Genomic DNA, 14,791 nt, shown 5'->3' on the forward strand with positions numbered 1-14,791 from the left:
TCACTATTGACTGACAATGGGTTACTATCGAAAACATAGGCTGGAAAAAGCAACACTTACCCTAATATTGTTCAAATGACTGAATAAAACAACATTTATCCTGCAGGAGTTACTTATATCTCATGACAGTGTGTCTTCGGCTGTGCTCCATATGTGTCTCTCGCCTCTCCCCTAATCACTTTTAACCGTCATTACCAATTTGCAAATGATGGTGAATAACTATTCATTGTGAGATGTATTTCGTAATATCTTTATTCTAATTATTATATGTTTCCCATTTTAATCGTGTAATTTGTAATGTTTTGCATGGACGTGCGCCTGTGCGCGTTCATGGATGATAGAATGATGGTGCGTTGTGCACCCGCCAATATGACTGTTGACAGTGCGCTCTTAAAATAACATATTAGCAATGGACTTCTGACCAGGTTTCTCTTGGTCAGTGGCGTAATGCGTTTTAGGTAGTGTACGATAACGATTTGTGCTAGGCCACTCCCTAGGTTGTTAATTACCACACCCCTGGGCGCATTGTTTAAAAAATAGACGTGCAAAATAAGAAAATACATTTTGCGCCTGGTGGAAAACGAGTTTTGCGCCATTCACCAGGGTGCAAAATAGAGGCCTCACTCTCTCTCTCTCCCTCCCTTTCTCTGTCTGTCTGTCATTGTACTCAAACACATTCATTCTCTCATTCTCTCTCTCTCCCTCTCTCTGTCTGTCTGTCATTGCACTCAAACGCATTCACTCTCTCTCTCTCTCTCCCCCTCTCTCTGTCTGTCTGTCTGTCATTGCACTCAAACACATTCACTCTCTCTCTCTCTCCCTCTCTGTCTGTCATTGTCTCTATTGTTTCATACTGCTTCTCCACCCCAGCCTTCTCATCACTCTAACTCTCTTCATCCAAGTCTTTCTCTCCCTCAATCCAAACCTCCTACAGCACTTAGCCAACTCTCTCTCTCTCTCTCCCTTCTCCACCATGGGCCTCCCATCAGTCTCTCTACTCTCTCTCACTCTTTCTCCCTCTCTCTACACCACATCACTGTCTCCCTCCCTCCCTCCGTCTCTACCTCTCTGTGTCTCTTCATCTCCAGCCTCCAGCAGGACATAGACCAATGAGGAGGCTCAGGCCCAGTTAGCCGCCATCAGCCAGGCGACTGCTGAGAGCATTGAGCCGTGTCTAAGGGAGATGTATGCAAAGGCAGTTGGAGGGGAAAACATGCCTTACAGAGGGGTAGGTGGAGGTGTGCTTGAGTGTGTGTGTGTGTGTGTGTGTGTGTGTGTGTCTGGGGGGCAGGTAATGACTTCTTCATGGGGAGGTAGTGAAGCTTGTTATTGAATTAGTGGGGTGGTGAGTCAAGACGAGACGCATGCAGACACACACGCAGCACCTGTTAGCCGAGTGCATAAAGAGAAGTGTGTTGTCATGAATGTGTTTTCAGTCTCACACTGAGTGAGTGCAAATACACACATACACACACATGTGCGCATGCGCGCGTGCACACACACACACACACACACACACACACACACACACACAAACACAACATAGACAAACAGACAGACACACAAGCATGTCTGTCAGCACTCACAGGGGGGTCCCCATCCTTTGCCGACACCATGATGATGACAGTCCCCTTGACAGCGTTGGGAGCCACTACCCCTCGGTACAGAGCCTGACTAAACACGGGAGAGTAGTCGTTCATGTCCTAGAGATGAACAGAGAATAGAGAGAAAGAGAGAGAGACAGAGAGAGAGAGAGAGAGAGAGACAGTGAGAAACAGTGAGAGATATAGAGAGAAGGAGAGAGAGAGAGAGAGAGAGAGAGAGAGAGAGAGAGAGAGAGAGCGAGAGAGACAGTGAGAAACAGTTAGAGATATAGAGAGAAGGAGAGAGAGAGAGAGAGAGAGAGAGTGAGAGAGACAGTGAGAAACAGTTAGAGATATAGTGAGAAACAGTGAGAGATAGAGAGAAGGAGAGAGAGAGAGAGGGGAGGGTTGACAATTAATGGCTAACAGTTTTCCACATTAAATTGAATGCAAAAAACTGGAGGAAAACTAACAATGAATGCATTTCCCAACAGAAGCATATGAGAGAGGGATCAGTTATGACATCTGAGTGACAGTAGAGAGATAAATAAATAGACTGCCTGGAAGACAGACAGACAGAGAAAGAGAGAGAGAGAGATTGATTGATTGACTGACACGTACACAGATGCATTCACAACAGTAAAACTTTAAAGTAAAAAAAAAAAGAAAAAGCTGTTTGTCTCCCCCAACTTCCCGTAGCAATCAGCACGCCCTGGTAGAACTCTCATTAAGACTCCCTGATCCCACTGCGGCACCAACACATCAAAAGACGCATTAAGACCAGACACATTACTAAGTGTCACGGCTTTTATACATGCAATGGGGCCTCTTCACTATGGAGGAGAATCTTCTCATCAGCATAACAGAGAACACTACCACAAATATCTGTTTCTTTCAGATGGCGGTAGTGACTCTCTAATTGACACCTGAGGGAGAATTTCAAAAAGGAGGAGGAAGAGGATGGATGGATAGAGTCTGAAAAGCAAAGGCGTCTCTGAATGGTGTGCTTCAGTGCGAAGGAAGTTTCCGTTTCTTTCATTTCAAACGTCGAGGTTCTGCTGGCAATGGTCGTGCACTGGCAAGATGTTTGAGGGAGTGCGGTCACGTCTGAGATATGGAATGAAAGCAAGCGGCTATTTTCTCTTGCCTCGTGATCGGGATGGGGTGGTAGCAGGGGCGGAGGCGATGATGGCAGTGTCTCCACCTGAGACCCATTTTAATGCACACCACATTCACACACACACACACGCACAGTCTCCTCAAGTCCAAGGAGAGGCCGGTGAGGGTCGAGCATCCAAATTAATACCCCCTCTTTACCTGCACCCCACCCCCCCCCCCCCCCCACCCCCTTCTCCACCCCTGCTCCCATCACTCTGTTTATTCAAGGATGTCCTTGGAGCCGCTTCAGACAACCAATAAAACCCAGCTGTTGCTTGCCAATAATAATGGAAAAAAAAAACTCTAATAAAACTCTTCTGAAAGAAATTCTTCAAGACGAGGAGGGTATTGTTCTATTTTTTGTTGTTGTTTTTATACTTGCCATTCAAATGACAGTATGGTTCTCAGGTAAGGACATGAAAAACAAAAACAAAAACAATAACAAAACAAACAAAAAAGGCCAGTCCCATCATGAAGTAACAACATAAAAAAGTTAAATGACTATGTTTTTTGGAGTGACTTTTTTGGGGGAGTGCATTAAACAGGGCCGGCGCCTTGAGAGAGTGCAGCGGAGGAGATGGGCTCCTATCAGGCAGAAGATGTCCCGGGGCCTCCATCAGCGTTTAATAACTCCCACACAACATGAGGAGTGGCACAGCACATCAGGACGCACACTCATTTCCTATCCAAATGCTCTCAACCTCCCCCCCCCCCCCCCCCCCCCCCGCGCAAAATAATTACCAATTACTAACACACACACACACACACACACATGTGGCCAAACAGACCTATGCGCGATTATGCTGGCATGCATACACAGATATGTCTATTCAGTTTAGCTGGCCCCTCCATCTCTCTCTGCGCGCTGAATTGCATTGTGGGACCAACCAACAGACTGTTACAGCGACCTCAACAGAGGAAGCGCCGAGACTTTAATCAAGGACACCATCCGATACCTAGCACCCCCCACTCCACACACATCCCTGCCTCCTCCTGTTTCATATCTATTGATTAGATTTCACAGCTGTGGCATGATTCGAGTTTAAAAATTATGAATTGCTCAGCCCCCCCCCCCCCCCCCCGGGCCTCAGGGAGATGCTGATTGGTTGTCGAGGACGACTCGTGAGGACAGAGCGTTCCAGTAAATAAGTAATAAAGAAGAGTCGTTCACTCCCGGTGTGAGTGGGAGGTGAGCTGAGAACTTCTTCAAAGCTTTCATCAAAAAAAAAAAAAAAAAAAAAAAAAAAAAAAAAAAAAAAAAAACATAGTTAGTGGGCGAATGACACTGTCGAGTGGGAGGCAAGGCCGCCACTACCATTCTTTAGGAAGTTGAGAGGTCTTCCCCCCCCCCCCCCCCCCCCATGATGACGGCGGTGCACTCTTGGGCAAGGACTTGGGCAAAGACGCTGACACGCGCTGAACTTTTGTGGCAAAAATAAAAATGTAGTTACTGGAACATTTGAGTGCTCGATGGTTAGCCAGATATGTGGAAATATTGCATTGTTTTCAATTAACTAAAGTAAAAACTGAGAACGGTGACGTGTCCTTCAAAGAGCGTTTTCTCTCTGCTGAAAGTGATTTGTCTCGTGTCCTGTGCTTATTCTCCTCCTCGGAAGAAATGAGTCAAACTGAAGTAACAAAAACCAAAAAAAAAATTATTTGAGTAAGTAAATGTATAAAATAATAAAGGCAGGAAACAAGTCTACAATAGTTGGATCTGATGGCCATTCCAAACATTACAAAAACAGCCCTGCCCTCAATGTAGCATGGTATCAATCTCTGTGTCTTTTTTCCCCCCGGGGAAAGCATAAAAATGAGGAATGGGTGGCTCATTTGTCTTGTTCTTGTCAGTCTATTTTTAAGGCAAGTCAGCATGTCTAAAAAATACGGAAGGCAAGGCCCTTGTGACAAATAGAGTTAACCGTGGTGGCAAGGCGCTGACATCTGATACCAGATTTGCCATTTTTCACTATATTCCTATCCTGCATACATAGCAACCTTATGCTAACTCTACATGGAAGGTCATGGAAAGGGCAAAACCTTATACTAACGGTTCTCTGGTACTAATTTAAAATGAATATATGGACCCTTTCAAGAGAGTTCCATTATCAGCATCATAGTTGGCCCTACAAGGCTTCCGTTTTAACATTCCATATGTTATCTTAATGCAGAGGAAGTAGATTGGGGCCCAAATAGAACGTTCAAGCATTGTTTTTGTTTTTATTGTTGAAAGGGTCTATACATTGAGTATAATACAGTACAACAGACATTCAATTTCAAACTGCATATACAGATAGGATTACATATACTGTACAGTATATATAGGATTAGATTTAAGTCTAGGTATTAGTTTATTTTTTATCTTAATGACATATACAGTAGAAACATGTTCTTATTTGAGAAGTAAATAGGATTATTTATCACTTAAGCACACTGTACTAAGGGGACTTAATATTGAGGGGTACTGGTGAGCACTTTGTTCTTTTCTGTCCCAATAATATCCTCAGGCATTTAAAAAAACGTTACAGTAATTCATATGGAGTGCTTCTAGTGAGCTATTTACCCACTTTGTCAAGAGTGGACATTATAAGATAAAATGGAATTGCTTATATACTGTATGTATGCGAGCATGCATAATTATTCTTTGAGTGGGGCTTTACCTTGAAACTGAAAAACTTGAAAAACTGAAACAAAAAAGAATACCACAAGCCATAGGCCTCCTGCAATGTAATGTCTATCTATCTATCTATCTATCTATCTAACTATCTATCTATCTATCTATCTATCTAACTATCTATCTATCTATCTATCTATCTATCTAACTATCTAACTATCTAACTATCTATCTAACTATCTAACTATCTATCTAACTATCTATCTATCTAACTTACTCTACCAGACTCCTGTGGTAACTGTCTAATTCAAAATGAATCAGTGATGGATCAGAGTAGATGGAGCCTGAGGGAAATGATCCTCTGCTACTCCCTCTCCTTATCATTCTTATGCACACTGTAGGTTTGACACCATCACAGTCTTTATGCTTTCTGACCAACTTTTTAAGGTAACTTCTTCATTTTGTTATTCTTCCCTTCTTTCATTAGACAGACGCCTGCGGTGAAAAGTCTGGAGTGGTCTGTCCTGAGCTGGTGTAAATAAACGACAGAGCCTCAGGGTTAATTGGACAGGTGTCGCCCCTCTTCCTCTCTCTCTCTTTCTCTCTCTCTCTCTCGCACACACACATATAGAGGGAGCGTGAAAGAGAAAGAGAGAGAGAGAGAGAAGGAAGGAAAGAGACAGACAGACAGACAGACAGACAAACAGACACACACACAGACACACACACACACACACACACACACACACACACTCACTATTATCTTGACCGTGACCGTGGTCAGACCGGGAGGCATGCTGCCCTGGCTGTCCACTGCCTCCACCACAAAGGTGTGTGTGACGGCCTCGGGGGCCAGTGTCTCGAAGTCCAGCGTGTGCTGGGCGGAGAGCTGGCCCGTCACTGGGTCCAGAGAGAACAGCTGCCGGGCCTCCTCGGTTCTGATCCGGTACGTGACGTTGGAGTTCAGGTCAGCATCATGTGCCTGTGGAAGAAAGATAGAGAGAGAGGGAGATAGAGAGAGAGAGAGTGAGAGAGAGAGAGAAAAACAAGATTGTTACACAGAGTAAAAGCAAGATGGAGAGAACAGGGGAAATATTGAGAAACAGAGAGAGAGAGAGAGAGATATATATATATAGAGAGAGAGAGGAGATAGAGAGAGAGAGAGAGAGAGAGAGAGAGAGAGAGAGAGAGCACAAGAAACAGAGGTGTGTGGAAAGACAGAGATGGAGAAAGTGAGTGAAGAAAGAGAGAGAGAGAGAAAAGAGAGTGAGCATGAAGTAGAAAAGGATGCAGAGAGCACGGGAAGGTGATAAATGACTTTGGAGAACAGGAAATAACAAATGGGTGTATGAGTGTACAGGTCTTCGAGGGGAGGGAGGATGGTGTGTATGTGTGTGGTGTGTGTGTGTGTGTGTGTGTGCATGTACGGGAGGTGAAAGTGGCTGTCTGCACTTTCAGCAGCTCTCAAACTCTTGACCCTACATAACCTACACACACACACAAACGTACACACACACGCACACACACACACACACACTCACACACGTACACACACACACACACACACACACACACACTCATACTAAAAAAAAAAGCTTTCAGTTCTACTGGAGGCACACTTGACATAACCCGTAATTCAGGGCAAATCAAAAAAGAGAGAATGATATCAAAAGAAGATTACACCGCGTTATTAACACACCATGTTGAGGCCCGCAAGGCAGAATGAAACGTGAGGCAGCCTTTTGCTGAGTGATAGCAGAACAGTGAGCATTTTTTCAACAGTTATTTTCCCCATTGTTCATTAAATATTTCTGAGTCTCTCAGATTCGTTAGGCAGCATGTTAATGAGTCACTTGGGAAGGCGGGTGCTGATGGAGGGTAGAGAGTGTTTGTTGCCTGAGTCTGGTATAAGGTCAAAGGAACGTACATCCCCGAGATGAGCGCAGAAGATAATGAGGGGTAAGAGAATGCCAAAGAGCATGCATTGTGCTACACACACTTTTATTTCCCGTTTGAGGAGCTCTTTGTGTGTGTGTGTGTGTGCGTGTGTGCGTGTGTGGTGTGTGTGTGTGTGTGTGTGTGTGTGTGTGTGTGTGTGTGTGGTGTGTGTGTGTGTCTATGTTTCTGTTTGTCCTTGGTATTCTTTTAGCTTTACTGCGTATGTCTGGCCTATGTCTGCTTTATCAATCTCCTTCCTCCTTTGTATTTGTGTGTGTGATACAGGTTTTTCTACTTTCTTACTTTGAGTGTGTGTGTGTGTGTGTGTGTGTGTGTGTGTGTGCGCACATTTCTAAGAGACAGTCTTTGCAGCTCAGCCTCACTAATCCCTTCTCCCTTATCAGCCAATCAGCACGCTCAACCCTCCGGGTGGCCCACATCACAGACCACACCCCCCACTGCTGCCGTTTCCACCAGCCATCAAACTTCAGAGATTTCAGATGTTGCCATGGCAACTGTCAATCACCCTGCCGGGACAATGCAGCAATTATCGGTACCTGATCCATGACTGACCCTGGTGTGGCCCTCACTGTTGAGGGCCAGATTGAGACGGGTCAAGCCAACTCTGCTGGGACTTGCTGCGGTATAGGATCAATGGGACACCAGCTAAAGACGGCTATGTCTTGACTTCTTCTGTGAGGAGAGAGGGAGAGAGAGCGGGGGGGGGGGGGGGGGGGGGGGTTGGGCGGCAGTGTCCGTGAGTGGTGATGGCTGGAGTTGATGGACAGCTCTGTGGTGAGCTCAGACTGCTTCAACGATCTGTCAAGACCGTACTGAGCGATTTCCGATTGCGGCAGTCCATTTCTCTTTTGCCCGGCCCTGCAAGGTGACAGGCTGGTCAGCTGGAAAGTGTGGCGTGGTGGGTAGACGTAGGATTGAATCTGTTACTGTAGAGCTCCCTACTGTAGCACACCCACACACACAGAGACCACACACACACACACACACACACACACACACACAGAGACCACACACACACCCACACACACAGAGACCACACCCACACACACACACACACACACACACACACACACACACACACACACACACACACACACACACACAGAGACCACACACACACACACACACACACACACACACACACACACACACAGACCACACACACTTTTAGAAGTGCTGCAGTTCCCCTCCAGTGAAACATCAGGTTCTGACACCCCCATGAAATCAGGCACGCTCAATCACACTCAATCACAACTCCTTTGACTTTCCTGTTATACACTTGAGCTGAGTTCAGTTGAGCTGAAGAGCAAGGGCCTTGGCCTTGACAAAAAGGGTAAGACACATGCTAAGTGAGGCAGACACACACACACACACACATGGGCACAAGGGCACACACAGGAGCCTGACACACACACACACACACACACACACACACACACACACACACACACACACACACACACACATATACACACCCCACACACACACATACACACACACACACCTCACATGCACACGCACACACACACACACACACACACCTACACACACACACCTACACACGACACGCACACAGACACACACACACACACACACACACACACACACACACACACACACACACACACACACACACAGCAGACACAACAAATATCTGAAGGTAAATTCTAATCATAACACTGAATACAGTAAATACTGTGATAATGGGCCCTGGATCAATTCAAAATGGTGCCAAAATTATCACCATACAACTGTATCAATTTCCGTCTTTTATCTTTTATAATCTCTCATCAGTGCTCTGACCAACACTCAGGCAGGTTTTCCCTCCCTCATTGCTGGCTATTAATGGTTCATAACATATTCATCAGTTTCTACTAGAGATGCACCGATTGCAATTTTCTGGGCCGATACCGATTTCCGATTTTTCATAGAGTTTGACCTGCCGATACCGATTTTAGCCGATTCCGATTTCATTTCTTCTAACCATTTTACAGCACACACACAAATAGTTATTTTCTATCTTTTCTTTGATATGTCCATGTTAATATAGACGTGTAATCAACTTATCAATGATGAAATGGCTGTTAAAAAAATGGAACCGGTGAGCAGACAGATTCTTTTTCAAGTCTAACTTCAGATGCAGTATCAAATTATGGATTAAGTTAAGTTATGGAACACCCATTTTATGCTTCTCACATCCAATATCCAACTAAAGATTTAAGAATAATTTTCATGATACATTTGAACATAGGGCCTACTACCATGTAACATATTTTCATATGCATTGATGAATTTATGAGAGGGCGAGGGAAAAGTGGTAGCAGCCTAGGCTATCACGCAAACACAGGGGAGAAGTGCTAATAGCGATTAGGTGCTCCACCATATGAAAACAGTGCACGTCTGTTTTGCGGTGAAAAAATTAAATCCAAATTCCGGTTAAATGCATCAATTAGGCTATAGAAACTTTCAGAGACGACTGATTCAGTATTCAGAGCATCAGTTTTCTTCATTGTAGGCTACTATGTCAAAAGCAACATTAACGTTTGTTTGCTTTTCTAATAGGCTATCGTTTGTTCACTTTCACGACATCCACTTCTCAATCTGCTAGACTAGGGTATTTTAAGGCATAGCCCTAGTGTACGTGCAGTAAATAGTTAGAGTATTTTTTTTTTTCAGTGGAGTAGAACTACTAGGGCTACTGTATGTCACTGCTTATTGACATCTTATTATGTAGCCTAGCCTATGATCGCTAAACTTTGATTATTTTTAATGTCGCAGTCGTTTATCTCCGTTCACCAGTCTTGTGGTTCAGCTGTGGGCACGCAATTAGCGGCAGTGATGGGCGGTGATGAGCGATGTTTACGTAGCCTAATGAAGTGACAGCTTAGTAAATTCCACGCAGTAGGCCAATGGTAAAGCACAGAGTTTGCTGCATAGAAAAACTCAGTAGCCTATTAGCGCTTTCTTTGTAGCCCTACATCCAGCTCTGAGTGTTGGCCTGGTTGTTAGCTTCTTCAAACTTTGCAAACTCAGCTGGGTGTTGTTACAATTGCAGCGCACGAGTGTATTTGACCGGCATAAAATCGGCATGTCTCAGACTGACCGGCCGGTCGCTGGTCATGGCCGATCACGTGAAAATCGGCCGATTCCGGTCACCAGCCGATCTATCGGTGCATCTCTAGTTTCTACTGCTTTCTCCCTGACCAGAACTGTGATTCCTACTGTAGGGATTGTGCCAGTGTGTGTGTGTGTGTGTGTGTGTGTGTGTGTGCCAAAATACTAATCTTAAATAGTGGCTCCCGTCATATCTGATCAGAAATATTGATTGCAGCATTGCTCTAGAGGTGGAGAGAAAAACTTATATTCATAAGTTATCGTTAGCCAATGCCATCTTATGCTTGAATGTATTCCAGAGATGCCCTTAGTGGTCTCTCTCTCTCTCACAGAGGACATTAATTTTTATTTAAAACTCACTGACAACCCCATTAGAGCCTATCTGGGGCTTATTACAGTGGAGATGGTGAAGATATCCAGAATGTCACACACACACACACACACACACACACACACACACGCACATACACACACACACACACACACACACACACACACACACACACACACACACACACACACACACACACACGTCCAGTTACTTGTGCTTGTGTATGTGTGTTTGTTTGTTAGTGTGTGTGTGTGTGTGTGTGTGTGTGTGTGTGTGTGTGTATGTGTGTGTGTGTGTGAGAGTGAGAGAGGTGTGAGGCTTTTAGGATGTGGTTCACTATTGCAATAGAATGTTGTTACAATTGCAGCGCACGAGTGTATTTGACCGGCATAAAATCGGCATGTCTCAGACTGACCGGCCGGTCGCTGGTCATGGCCGATCACGTGAAAATCGGCCGATTCCGGTCACCAGCCGATCTATCGGTGCATCTCTAGTTTCTACTGCTTTCTCCCTGACCAGAACTGTGATTCCTACTGTAGGGATTGTGCCAGTGTGTGTGTGTGGGTGGACCTAACACCACGACCCCAATATTGATCAACATTTACATTCCGTCAGATGAGCTACAGTTGAAAAGGTCTAGGCCTGTCAGCATGGGGGGGGGACTTAAAGGTTGGAGCTGGATAGGGGCTAGAGCTTGATGTGAAAAGGTCAAAGATCAAAGGTCAAAGTGCCCACTCACACTGAGGTGGAGGAGGACCGTGCCGGCGGGGCTGTTCTCGGCGAGCGTGGCCTCGTACGCCGGCTGGGAGAAGACCGGGCTGTTGTCGTCCACGTCGATCACAGTGACGGGGAGCAGTAGGGTGGTGCGCCGTGGGTCCTGGGCGCCGTCCGAAGCCTCCACCAGCAGCTGGTATTGACCTCTGACCTCGCGGTCCAGCGGCGCCACCGTGATGATGGCCCCTGAGCTGTTGATGCGGAAAAGGCCGTTGTGGGTCAGGAGACGGTAGCGGACCTCGCCGTTGGCCCCCGCGTCCGGGTCGCTGGCCTGCAGAGGGGGAAATCGCAGAGGGCAGAGATCAGAGGTCAGGTGTCAGAGGTCAGAAGTGAGCGGGGGCATGCGCATGTCTCCATCTCCCATACACACATATAGTACACACATGGCTGCAATCTGTATGGATCACTGTATCTTTAATTTAGTCATTGATTTTGAAGGGTTTTTATTTTACAAATCAATAACATACTTTTACAAAATGTATATGTTTTGGTAATCAAACCCATAACCATAACCATAAAATACCTTTTAGGCGTGTGTGATGTATTCACACATTCATACATTTCCATTTATTCATCTGGATTACTCTTGTATCCAGAGCAACTTACAGTAGGGGAACAATGATCAAGAAAACTGTAAGTTAGGAGACATGTTGTGAGTCAACGCAAACCAATCAGTCTGACAGAAGAGCCATAGAGCAGAGACAAGAAGTATGCAAGTGGTGCAGATGTAAGGGTGTACAGTACATATGGTTATAATTTGTGTGAATCACTGTGTTGCTTTTCTTTTTTTGTAGAAATCAATAACACAGATTCTAAGTCTGTGTGAAATATGTGGTTTCTGAAGACCACTGAAAGGTGAAGGGGAAAGTCAAAGGTGAAGGTCAAATGTGAAGGTCAAAGGTGAAAATGCTGCATCAGTGTAAATGCATGTGGTGGTTGCTACACTTGGTAATTTTCTACAGTATTGACCATAGCCTTGTGTACTGACTTAAAGCTTAATATGAAGATTGATATTAGGCTTTACAGACCTGGTTTAGGCCTGTTTCCCACTATACTGAAGTTGCTTGAACCAGGAGCATAGTGTCGGTATCAGTGAATATGATCAAAACAAAGCTAGTCCTTACCACTGTTGCCTTGTGCTTTCTCAAAGGGGGGACTATAGTGCTTTAAGGCTATGGCCCACTGGTTAGCACTCTGGACTTGTAACCGGAGGGTTGCCGGTTCGAGCCCCGACCAGTGGGCCAAGGCACCTAACCCCTCACTGCTCCCCCGAGCGCCACTGTTGAAGCAGGCAGCTCACTGCGCCGGGATTAGTGTGTGCTTTACCTCACTGTTCACTGTGTGCTGTTTGTGTTTCACTAATTCACCGATTGGGTTAAATGCAGAGACCAAATTTCCCTCACGGGATCAAAAAAGTATATATACTATACTATGTATTTTTTTTTTCTTAACAATGCTATATAAATTATTGAAATTGAACATTCTGAGTTAATACTGTTCCCTTAAAACATAAGCAGCCTTTAAAAAGTTAACATCAAAAACACATTTGGGAAAACTAGACACAGTGTGTACATATTTCTTCACTGAATTAGTTTTATTGGTTTTAAATGTATATACATGTAGTATCAATCAGGTGGCTTAAAGCAAGGAAAAACATTCTGTGCATGGAATTATTGGAAAAGTCATTACATATAAATAGCCCATTACATATAAATAGCCCGTGTATTCTGGCACAGTGTCTGAAAACTTTAGGCTGCAATGATAATGACGTCATTCATTCTGGAAGGCTACAGTTGAAACAAAAGTAAGACAACTCTAACTGCAGTTTTGCAAGTAACCGTATATTTATGGCGTCCAATATTGGAAGAACACAATATTGTTACGGTACAGTCATTTATGCAAAATTAACATTTTTTTCCACTTCACCCTAAAAACAATAATACACCCCCCCCCCCCACACACACACACACACTTTTGCATTGCTCCCAAATGTTATTACTGCCATAGTTTACTCATGAGAACCTCCTTCAGCTGTTCCAGAAACACGACCACACTAACAACAACTCAACAACACTGCTTATTGGACTGAGTACACTGAAGCCACCCAGTGATCACTGTTGCTGTCTAGACGGGATAAACATTAAATACAACTTCAGTTCACTACTAGTCTTAGGAGCTGTGTCTGTTGATCTGTAGGAGCCATGGGGCTTGTGTGCCTGAGTGAAATTGAGGTCCCCACAGGCATGAATTATAGAGGAGGGGAGAGACAGGGGCTTGTATTCCACTAGGTTTCAGGCTTAGCCTCCTACTGATTTTAGATTACGGCTCGAACACACACACAAACACAAACACACACACACACACACACACACACACACACACACACACACACACACTAATGGCACAGTACACTCGCAAGTACACATTCAGTAACACACATGGCTTTGTACAAATACTTAGTTTAGTTACAAACACAAACACAAACAAACACACGCGCACACTCGCGCGCACACACGCGCACACACACACACACACACACACACACACACACACACACACACAGGAGAACTTAGTAAGGAGAACGCCTGATCAATACCAGACTTTTCAAGAAGTGGACTCCCGCAATGCAGCAAAACACCCAACGATCCGAGGTCCTGAATGTCAAGCCGAAAAACTAACAAAATAAAAAACCTACAGTCAAGAAGCCTCTTGAAAACACGACACACTTCACAAGAGACGAGAGAGAGACAGAGAGAGCGAGAGATAGAGAGAGAAAGAGAAAGAAAAATAACTTTCAACTCTTGGGCCCCCCCCACCGCATCCCACCCCCCGACCTCTCGTCGACAGACTCATCAGTGCATAATCATCAGACACAAATGCGGTAGACGTGTTGCCGGAGGCAACAGCGATGGCAGGTCTCGGGGAGTCACAGCTAAAAATTAGCCAAGATAATGTTCCCCTTTGTTATCTTCAAATGCCACGGGACTCCCGGGCACAGACAAAAAAAAGAGAAAGAGAGAGAGAGAGAGAGAGAGAGAGAGAGAGAGAGAGAGAGAGAGAGAGAGAGAGAGAGAGAGAGAGAGAGCTCTCGGAGCGATAATCCATCTGACTGTATCAAGCGCATTGTGGAACGAGACTTGCATCACCAAGAGATCTGTGGAGTTATTTGCATCTTGAGTTTTTGACTTTAAAGCCACACTTTTGTGATGTGATAAAGACCAGTCGAGATCAAGATAGGGTCTCGCACTTTAAAATCCC

General features: G+C 44.9%; 1 protein-coding gene across 1 annotated transcript in view; it reads right to left on the reverse strand.

Annotated features, from left to right (window-relative positions):
• Window positions 1–1,129: 1,129 nt before the first annotated feature.
• LOC121700728 (protocadherin-15-like) overlaps window positions 1,130–14,791 on the reverse strand; it is a 24,756-nt gene continuing 11,094 nt past the window's right edge. Inside the window, exons 3-6 of the mRNA XM_042083930.1 lie at window positions 11,499–11,804; window positions 6,113–6,337; window positions 1,557–1,703; window positions 1,130–1,174 (exon numbers count right to left, since the gene is read on the reverse strand). Coding sequence (XP_041939864.1) covers window positions 1,130–1,174; window positions 1,557–1,703; window positions 6,113–6,337; window positions 11,499–11,804 — 723 coding nt within the window. The remainder of the gene's footprint in view (window positions 1,175–1,556; window positions 1,704–6,112; window positions 6,338–11,498; window positions 11,805–14,791) is intronic.

The sequence above is a fragment of the Alosa sapidissima genome, chromosome 24 (genome assembly GCF_018492685.1).
Source record: "Alosa sapidissima isolate fAloSap1 chromosome 24, fAloSap1.pri, whole genome shotgun sequence".
Taxonomy (NCBI): Eukaryota; Metazoa; Chordata; class Actinopteri; order Clupeiformes; family Clupeidae; genus Alosa; species Alosa sapidissima.